The 8,833-nt window shown below is 51.9% G+C and overlaps 1 protein-coding gene across 1 annotated transcript; it reads left to right on the top strand.

Moving 5' to 3' along the window:
• The first annotated feature begins 673 nt into the window (after nucleotides 1-673).
• Nucleotides 674-8,289, top strand: AICDA (activation induced cytidine deaminase). Its single transcript, XM_029581505.1, has 4 exons — nucleotides 674-743; nucleotides 5,461-5,879; nucleotides 6,466-6,581; nucleotides 8,123-8,289. The coding sequence occupies exons 1-4, from the start codon at nucleotides 736-738 to the stop codon at nucleotides 8,174-8,176; spliced, it is 597 nt and encodes a 198-aa protein (XP_029437365.1). The 5' UTR covers nucleotides 674-735; the 3' UTR covers nucleotides 8,177-8,289.
• Nucleotides 8,290-8,833: the final 544 nt, after the last annotated feature.

The raw sequence follows: 8,833 nt of genomic DNA, 5'->3' as shown, positions 1-8,833 counted from the left end.
GGTCACCTAGAGTCAGAGGAAGATGGGGCTGGGAGGGACCTCGGGAGGTCATCTAGAGTCAGAGCAAGATGGGGCTGGGAGGGACCTCAGGAGGTCATATAGAGTCAGAGAAAGATGACAATGGGAGGGACCTGGGGAGGACATCTAGAGTCAGAGAAAGATGGGGCTGGGAGGGACCTGGGGAGGTCATCTAGAGTCAGAGAAAGATGGAACAGGGTAGACCCTCACAAGTTCTTGTACATTTCCTGCCTTCAGTCCCCACTATACCTAAAACATCCCAGACAGAGATGTCTCACCATTCTCCAGTGCTGGACGTCCCATTACCCCCCATTCCTGCCAAGATTCAAGTACCCTCAGGTTAGGACATTCTTCCTAACATCCAACCTCGGTATCCCCAGCATTTGGAGCCCATTGCTCCCTATTAGTGCAGAAGAGTAACTGACCCGGTCCCCTACAGACCCTCTTCCCCTGGAAGTGCTAGAAGAGACCTAAGAAGAAGTCCTCTCAGAAAAAGAGAAGCAGAAGATAGGAACCAGTTTGAAAATCTGCAGCCAATGAGGAGGGGGCCCCACTGGGCTGTGAGAATGTAAATTTCCCCAGGACGGTTAGTGGTGATGCCCCCCAGCCCAGGAGAGCTCCTCCCCCTGCTCCCCGGGCGGGTACAGTAGTCAGAGGTCTGGTGTGGAAGCCACAGAGAGTTCAGCTCTGAGTCAGGGAGCTCCGAGGACTGAAACCATGGACAGGTAAGGCTGGCCGGGGGTGGGGGAAGAGCGTGTCTGGGGGGGGGGGGGGGGGTGCAGAAATCGGGCTTCTAGCCATCCCATCCTGGCTATTCAAATCAAAACCTGCAGTGCTCTCAGTCAGTGCGGGCACGGCTGCCGAGCTATCTGACTACCACCCGCTTTTCATACAGTGTAATATACAGATGTAAATGGAAAGTTTCTCTATCTATAAATATGTATGTGCCAGATTGCCTAATATATATATTGCACAGTGTATACAGTACATCGTGTATCTGTGCATCATCCATATGTTATACAGTGTCCATCTCCTATATGTATCTATAGATTACACAGTCCACCATATTTGTGTATCTCCCATATACATCTATATATTACACAGTATCTATACTATATCATATTCTATATATCTCCCATATCCTTCCATATATTATACAGTGTCAATACTATACCATGTTCTGTATATCTCCCACATGTATCTATATATTACACAGGGTCTATAGTACACCATGTTTGTGTATTCCCATATCCATCTATATATTACACAGTATCTATACTATACCATATTCTGTATATCTCCCATATCCATCCATATATTATACAGTGTCCATACTATACCATGTTTTGTATATCTCCTATATGTATCTATATATTACACAGGGTCTATAGTACACCATGTTTGTGAATCTCCCATATCCATCTATATATTACACAGTATCTATACTATACCATATTCTGTATATCTCCCATATCCATCCATATATTATACAGTGTCCATACTATACCATGTTTTGTATATCTCCTATATGTATCTATATATTACACAGGGTCTATAGTACACCATGTTTGTGAATCTCCCATATCCATCTATATATTACACAGTATCTATACTATACCATATTCTGTATATCTCCCATATCCATCCATATATTATACAGTGTCCATACTATACCATGTTTTGTATATCTCCTGTATGTATCTATATATTACACAGGGTCTATAGTACACCATGTTTGTGAATCTCCCATATCCATCTATATATTACTCAGTATCCATACTATACCATATTCTGTATATCTCCCATATCCATCCATATATTATAGGGTCCATAACATACACGGTGTTCTATCAGTATATCTCCTGTGCCCATCAGTAGTTGGGTGTTTGTCTCTAGTGCAGCCGCCGATGCTGTTGTGGTTCAGTATTGTGGTTGCCTGCACCTGAAAGTGAGATGTGAGGGCCAGGAATCTGCACTACCATTGGTCAGCAGGGGAATATTATTGGCGAGGTTTCGATGAGGACAGACTGTGATGCAGAGAGAAAGAAAACCAAACGTTGACTAGAAAAAGAGGAAGAGACAAAGATGCACGCGTGCACACACATACACACAGAGTGGGATGACAGGGGACCTTGGCATGAGGAGGCAGCCTGCACGGAGGGGCCCAGGCCTCAGGCACTGGGTCACAACACCTTCCCAGCCTCAGCGGCAGGCAGCCCTCTGCCCTCACCCCAGAGACCGTCCACAAGAGAGCTCCAAGCACTGGGAACCATTTCTGTGCTACAGGGCACATGTGCATATGAGTATGTGCTGTCCAGGACGCAGAGGCACGTGTGCATATGAGTATGTGCTGTCCAGGACGCAGAGGGCACGTGTGCATGTGAGTCTGTGCTCTCCGGGACGCAGAGGGCACATGTGCGTGTGAGTTTGTGCTGTCCGGGACGCAGAGGGCACGTGTGCGTGTGAGTTTGTGCTGTCCGGGACGCAGAGAGCACGTGTGCGTGTGAATATGTGCTCTCCGGGACGCATGGGGCACGTGTGCGTGTGGGTCTGGCTTCTCCAGGTTGCATGGGGCACGTGTGCGTGTGAATCTGTGCTCCCAGGGATGCAGAGGGCACGTGTGCGTGTGAGTCTGTGCTCCCCGGGATGCAGAGGGCACGTGTGTGTGGGGGTCTGTGCTCGCACGGGAGTCCACACTTCTATCTGTGCGTGTGAGTCTGTGCTCGCACGGGAGTCCGCACTTCTATCTGTGCGTGTGAGTCTGTGCTCTCACGGGAGTCCGCACATCTATCTGTGCGTGTGAGTCTGTGCTCGCACGGGAGTCCGCACTTCTATCTGTGCGTGTGAGTCTGTGCTCGCACGGGAGTCCGCACTTCTATCTGTGCGTGTGAGTCTGTGCTCGCACGGGAGTCCGCACTTCTATCTGTGCATGTGAGTCTGTGCTCGCACGGGAGTCCGCACTTCTATCTGTGCGTGTGAGTCTGTGCTCGCCGGGAGTCCGCACTTCTATCTGTGCGTGTGAGTCTGTGCTCGCACGGGAGTCCGCACTTCTATCTGTGCGTGTGAGTCTGTGCTCGCACGGGCGTGTGAGTCTGTGCTCGCATGGGAGTCTGCACTTCTATCTGTGCCTGTGTCTGTCTCTGCCACCGTCTCTCTTTGTGCCCCTGTGTGTGCGTCTGTGTTATTTTTAACCTTTTCGATGATGGGAACTTATACAAATGAGAAATGGCAAATCACTCAAAACAGAACCTGTGAGAGCAACCGAGAGCAACATCCTGAGCTCTGAGACCCTCCCACCCTCGAATGCTTCCCCTTTTCAGTCTTACTCGCTGGTCTCCTTTCTCCTCGAGTCTGAATAGCAAGCGGCCAGCTTCCACTGGCCTGCACCCCCCAGACTTTTCAAAAGTCCATTCTGAGTCCCCAATAGGTCATGAAAATAAAGAGAGAAGAAGAGGAAATTCTCTGCAGATTTCCAGAGTCCGACTCCTGGCTTAGAAGAAAGAGAAAACAAGCTTGCAGAGGAGAGAGGAGGAGCAGAGTTACAGCCCCCTGATAGCCCCCGGCTACTTCTGACCGGCAGCACAAAACCCACTTCTCATTCTTGCCCAGTCTGCAAACTGGTTTCAAGAAGTGATAGTGGAAATGAAGGGACTTTACCTGCTGAGGCCGATTCTGGCCCATGGGGGGGAAGAGGCTGGGTATTGATATTATTATTATTATTATTATAGATTGATCTGATAACCAAGGAAAAACCTACATAAACCATACAGTGATTAACATAAATACAAATAACAAAACAAACACCATAATGCAATAAATACAATCACAACGTCAAACATCACATAAAATCTGCTATCATCAGTCTCTGATCCCCGGATCCTGATGCAATATCCTAATTCCCTTATCGAAGCTGGATGGCAACCCGCAATTAAGCCATCGGTGACACAGCCACGACTCGATCAGCTTGCTAAGCGTCTCGGCTAGCTCTGGCTGAATATCTGGAGAGAGTGAGGAAGGTGGGGGCACACCAGTCACGGCCTAGCCGGGGTACAGCCGGACATGATGGGAAACCCGTTCAATAGGCCTGGAGAGCCAAACACGGGACTTTGAATTTGACCTCGGACAAAACAGGCAGCCAATGCAACTTCTGAGGTCAGGGGAAATGTGGTCGTATTCCCTTCGGCCAAAGAGTGAAGCAGAGGACATTACAGTAATGCACCCTGGAAAGAAACAAGGCGGATCTGCTCTTTGTAAGAACGGACACAGCCGACATAAGAAAACAGCAAGAACAATGAAGCAGAGATGAAATCCGATGGGACAGCTCTAGCTTAGAGTGCAAATCGACACCCAAGCAGGAAAGCGCCTCCCTAATTGTAGCAGAGGAGCCTAACATACAGGCCGATACAGTACAGCGCGCTCTGACGCAGCGCACTGTTAACCTGCCCTCGGACGCGCGTTTTCCCTTACCCCTTATTCAGTGAGGGGCGGAAAACGCGCGTCCAACCCGCCGAACCTAATAGCGCCCTCAACATGCAAATTCATGTTGATGACCCTATTAGGTATGCGCGCAGGATACAGAAAACAAAATGTGCAGCCAAGTCACACATTTTGCTTTCAGAAATTAGCTTAATTCATTAGGGCAGGCTGACTTGCAGTAAGCAAGGCCCCGGGCACTATCTGGATAACTAAAACCCCGATGGCCCAAGTCATGCATTAGTGCGGCCAATGGAGAAAGACTGAGCCCCGCGTTACTCCACGTAACCTGGGCTTGGATTCAGTTCCAAACTACTCCGAAAAGCTCGATTTTCCAAGCATGAGAAAAAGCAGCTCAGCAGAGCGGCCCCCGGCCCCGGCTGATCGGGATCTTAGGATGCGCTCAAGCCCAATGAAGGCAGCTTCCAGTCTGACCCCGATACTGTCGGCCCACGCCAGCGAGGCCGTCCCCGTGCAGGGCTCGCTCCTGAAACCAGGCTGAGGCGGCTGCAACGCTCCTCAGCAAGGCAGGGCCCAGCAGGCCGCGCTCTGAGCAGAAGCCAACCAAGCGTCCCAGCTTCTTTTAATGAAGTGGGAACCGTCCCCTAAGGCAGCCGAGCATGGAGAAGGGTAGAACTGCACCTGGATAAGTTAGGACAGCGGGGCGCATGGCGTCAATAGCTACCGGTGCGCCACGGGATTAAACGCCGCCAACGTGCGCCGGGCGCAGAGCCAGGCTCCCTGCCCACGGCGTAGTCCTCCACCACCTCTTCCACTGCCTTTGCGGCATTAATTGGACATTTATCTCGGATCTCAGGGATCTCGTCCGTCCCCCGCGCGAGGCCTCAGGCCTATTTGCAAAGTGAGCCATTGCCAGCGTGATTGATTGCTGTCGTTAAGCTACTTCTGTCTCTTTGATGCGCAATGACCTTACAGCTGCCTGTCCTGACCTCTCTCCCCGCTCTGCAGCCTTCTCCTACAGAAGAAGAAGTTCCTGTACCACTACAAGAACCTGCGCTGGGCCAGGGGGCGCCACGAGACCTACCTCTGCTACGTGGTCAAGCGCCGGGACAGCCCCACCTCCAGCTCCCTGGATTTCGGGCACCTGCGCAACCGCTCCGGCTGCCACGTGGAGCTGCTCTTCCTGCGCATCCTCGGGGGCTGGGCGCTGGACCCCCGGCGCAGCTACCGGGTCACGTGGTTCACCTCCTGGAGCCCCTGCTACGACTGTGCCCGTCGCACCGCCGACTTCCTGCAGGCGAACCCCAACCTACGGCTGCGCATCTTCACCGCCCGCCTCTACTTCTGTGAGGAGCGAAACGCCGAGCCGGAGGGGCTGCGCCGGCTGCACCAGGCCGGCGTCCAGCTGGGGGTCATGACCTTTAAAGGTAGGCCCCGGGCGACTGAACCCGGGGAACTGCGGCAGGGGCCACCAAACGGAGAAGGGCAAAGCCCGCCTGTCCAGGCTCAGGGAGTGGTGACCTGTGCCCCCCGCATTGTCCAGCTTAGATTGCCCTCCCAAAAGCCAAGCCCCTGCAGTTTCTAGGGCCCACCAGACTGAAAGATTGCGGGGAGCTGGGACCTGTTTAGAGCAACGCTGGGAAGGGAAGGGGAGGGGGGCTCCAGGGCCCCTAACTGGGGTCACTGCTGCTGCTGCTGGCAGATCCAGTTCTGGGGGTTTCTCCCTCATCCCCCTCTGCTTGCAGGACTGAATCTGCCTGTTCAGTGAGCCTGGGGTGAGCCCCTGACCCCGTGGCATCCACGGACCGGGGGCTCCACAGACTGGAACCAGGCCACAGGGGCTGTGCAAGAGACATGCTGCAACGCTGCCCCACGGTGGCCACTCTCTGGCACAGCAGCCACAAGTCGAGTGCTTCTTTCAGGCCTTGGTTTGACTTCCAGCTTCCCCGGTCTCTGCTACCTCTCCTTATTGATAATGAAATAGTAATGCACTTCATGTCTTATTCTCACCAGATTATTTCTACTGCTGGAATACCTTTGTGCAGTCAAAAAGGAAGAATTTCAAAGCCTGGGATGGGCTGCATGAGAACTCGGTGCGGCTCAGCCGCCGGCTCCGGCGTATCCTGCTGGTGAGAAGCCTCCGGCACCTCACGCTCCCTGCCTTGGATCTGGATTTAGGAAGCTTTCCTGGCCTGACAATGTGTACATGTGCTGCGAAAGCCAAACAGAAAGAGAGAGAAAATAAATACACAATAGTGACAGCAGCAGTAAAATAAAGCTTCAGCATGAAGGAGAGAAACCCCAGACACACTTCCCAGGTTCTGGTGCTGGTCCAGATTGTCTCTACTCAGATCCTGGTTCTGGTGCTGGTCCGGATTGTCTCTGCTCAGATCCCGGGTTCTGGTGCTGGTCTGAATTGTCTCTGCTCAGATCCAGGTTCTGGTGCCGATCCGGATTGTCTCTGCTCAGATCCCGGTTCTGGTGCTGGTCCGGATGGTCTCTGCTCAGTTCCTGGGTTCTGGTGCTGGTCCGGATTGTCTCTGCTCAGATCCCGGTTCTGGTGCTGGTCCGGATGGTCTCTGCTCAGTTCCTGGGTTCTGGTGCTGGTCCGGATTGTCTCTGCTCAGATCCTGGTTCTGGCCCGGGGGCAGATCCCACAGACTCTGCTGCTCTCGCTGCTGTTTCTCCTCTTTCCCCCAGGATTAGACGCAGGTTTTCCTGCTCCTTCTTTTGTGGGAAGTCTGTGATTTTCCTCTTCTCTCTTTGCATTTTGCACAGTGCAGGGGAAATGCATGGCTGGTTCTGGTTCTGCATGCAGACTCTAGTTCCCTGGGGTTTCTGATTTGGCTTTTGTCAAAAAAAAAAGTGGAGGCATTCAAACACTGCACGGAGCGGCAGTAGCCACAGAGGCATTCACGGAGCGGGATGCCAGTGGCCAGTAGTTGGTGTTCCACCTTCACGGAGCGGAAGGATAGAGGGGCTGCTATTTCCAAAAAAATAAATAAAACAAAACAAAAAAATAAAAACAGGGGTGGGTAAGAGTATGGGGCAAGGGGGTGGCCTTCTTGTTGCAGCGGTTGCTACCCCTAATTGAGCTGGATGTCACTTGGATGCAGATTCAAAGCTGCTCTCTAAATTGGGTGGAGGGGAATTAGGGCTGGAGGGTACTGGAAGCCAATAGTAACAGGTGGGAGAGAGAAAAAGGGAAAAAAAATGGATAAAGTGCGTAGCTTGCTGGGCAGACTTGATGGGCCGTTTGGTCTTCTTCTGCCGTCATTTCTATGTTTCTGTGTCTGCACATTTATATTTCTTAGTTATTGTCTCTTATTCTGTATTTGGTGAGGGTCTGTCTCCGTCCTGTCTGTGCGGCCAGGCTGAGGGATGCTACTAAGCGTGCAATTTCTATGCAGGGATCTGTAGCACTCCCAGTCTTTCATTCTCTCCTCTTCTCACCCTGCTCCCACCTGCTATTCTCTCCCTCCTATCTCTATTTCCCAGCTTGGCTTTCTGTGTTGCTGCTGCTGCTCCTGCCCCTGGCTCTTCCTCCTCTGTTTGCAGGGCAAGGGAAGGAGAGCAGCACCCATGGAGTAAGACCAGTGACGGTGGCGTAGCCTGCACAGTGGCCCGTTTCTTCTGACTTTCTCCTCCTCTTCTCGCCCTCTCTCTGCAGCCGCTCTACGAGGTGGACGATCTTAGAGACGCTTTTCACATTCTGGGACTCTGACGGGCAATGCTCGGGGCCCGAGACACCAAGATAAGAGCAGAAGAGAGGCCGCACTGGGTCAGCCTGGCACTCCTGCACCCTGCCCAGCAGCACCTCCTGCTGGGAGAGCATTAAACACAGCTCTGCACAGAAATAAACCTTTCTTTCTGATGTTGGCTTCTTGTCTTTGCAGGATGACAAAGAGTTGGGTGACTAATGTCAGTTATTGGAAAGGCACCGAATCTGCTTCTCTCCCTCTGCTCCTCAGATGTTTCAGAGCTTGGGGGAAGAGGTGGAGAGGTCAAGTAGGATTAAATCTCCACTCCCTTAGGTCACTTCACACTTTCTTATTGTTCAGGAGGCCTCAAAGGCCATGTTCTGGCACCTAGGCGGGGGATTTGTATAGAAACACTTGGATGGTTTTGCATTTTCTAAAGTGATTATCACCAGGTTAACAGGGTTAGGAGGGTGAGGACTGTTTCAGGGGACAGGTGAGAAGGGAGGGAGGAATATCTCCAGCACAGGTGAGGGCATACAAAGGAGTGGAAAGGAACATTTATAAAATCTGACCTGAAATATCTCCTGAAAAACACAGCAACATTCAGAAAAGAAAAAAAGCTTCTGTGCATACTCCAGCCTGAGGAGAGGGCAGGTCTCCTTTAATCCTGCACACACTGA

This window comes from Rhinatrema bivittatum, chromosome 16 (genome assembly GCF_901001135.1).
Source record: "Rhinatrema bivittatum chromosome 16, aRhiBiv1.1, whole genome shotgun sequence".
In the NCBI taxonomy this organism is placed as follows: Eukaryota; Metazoa; Chordata; class Amphibia; order Gymnophiona; family Rhinatrematidae; genus Rhinatrema; species Rhinatrema bivittatum.
Note: the sequence above shows the minus strand (reverse complement) of the source record. Positions and strands in the feature narration are given on the sequence as shown.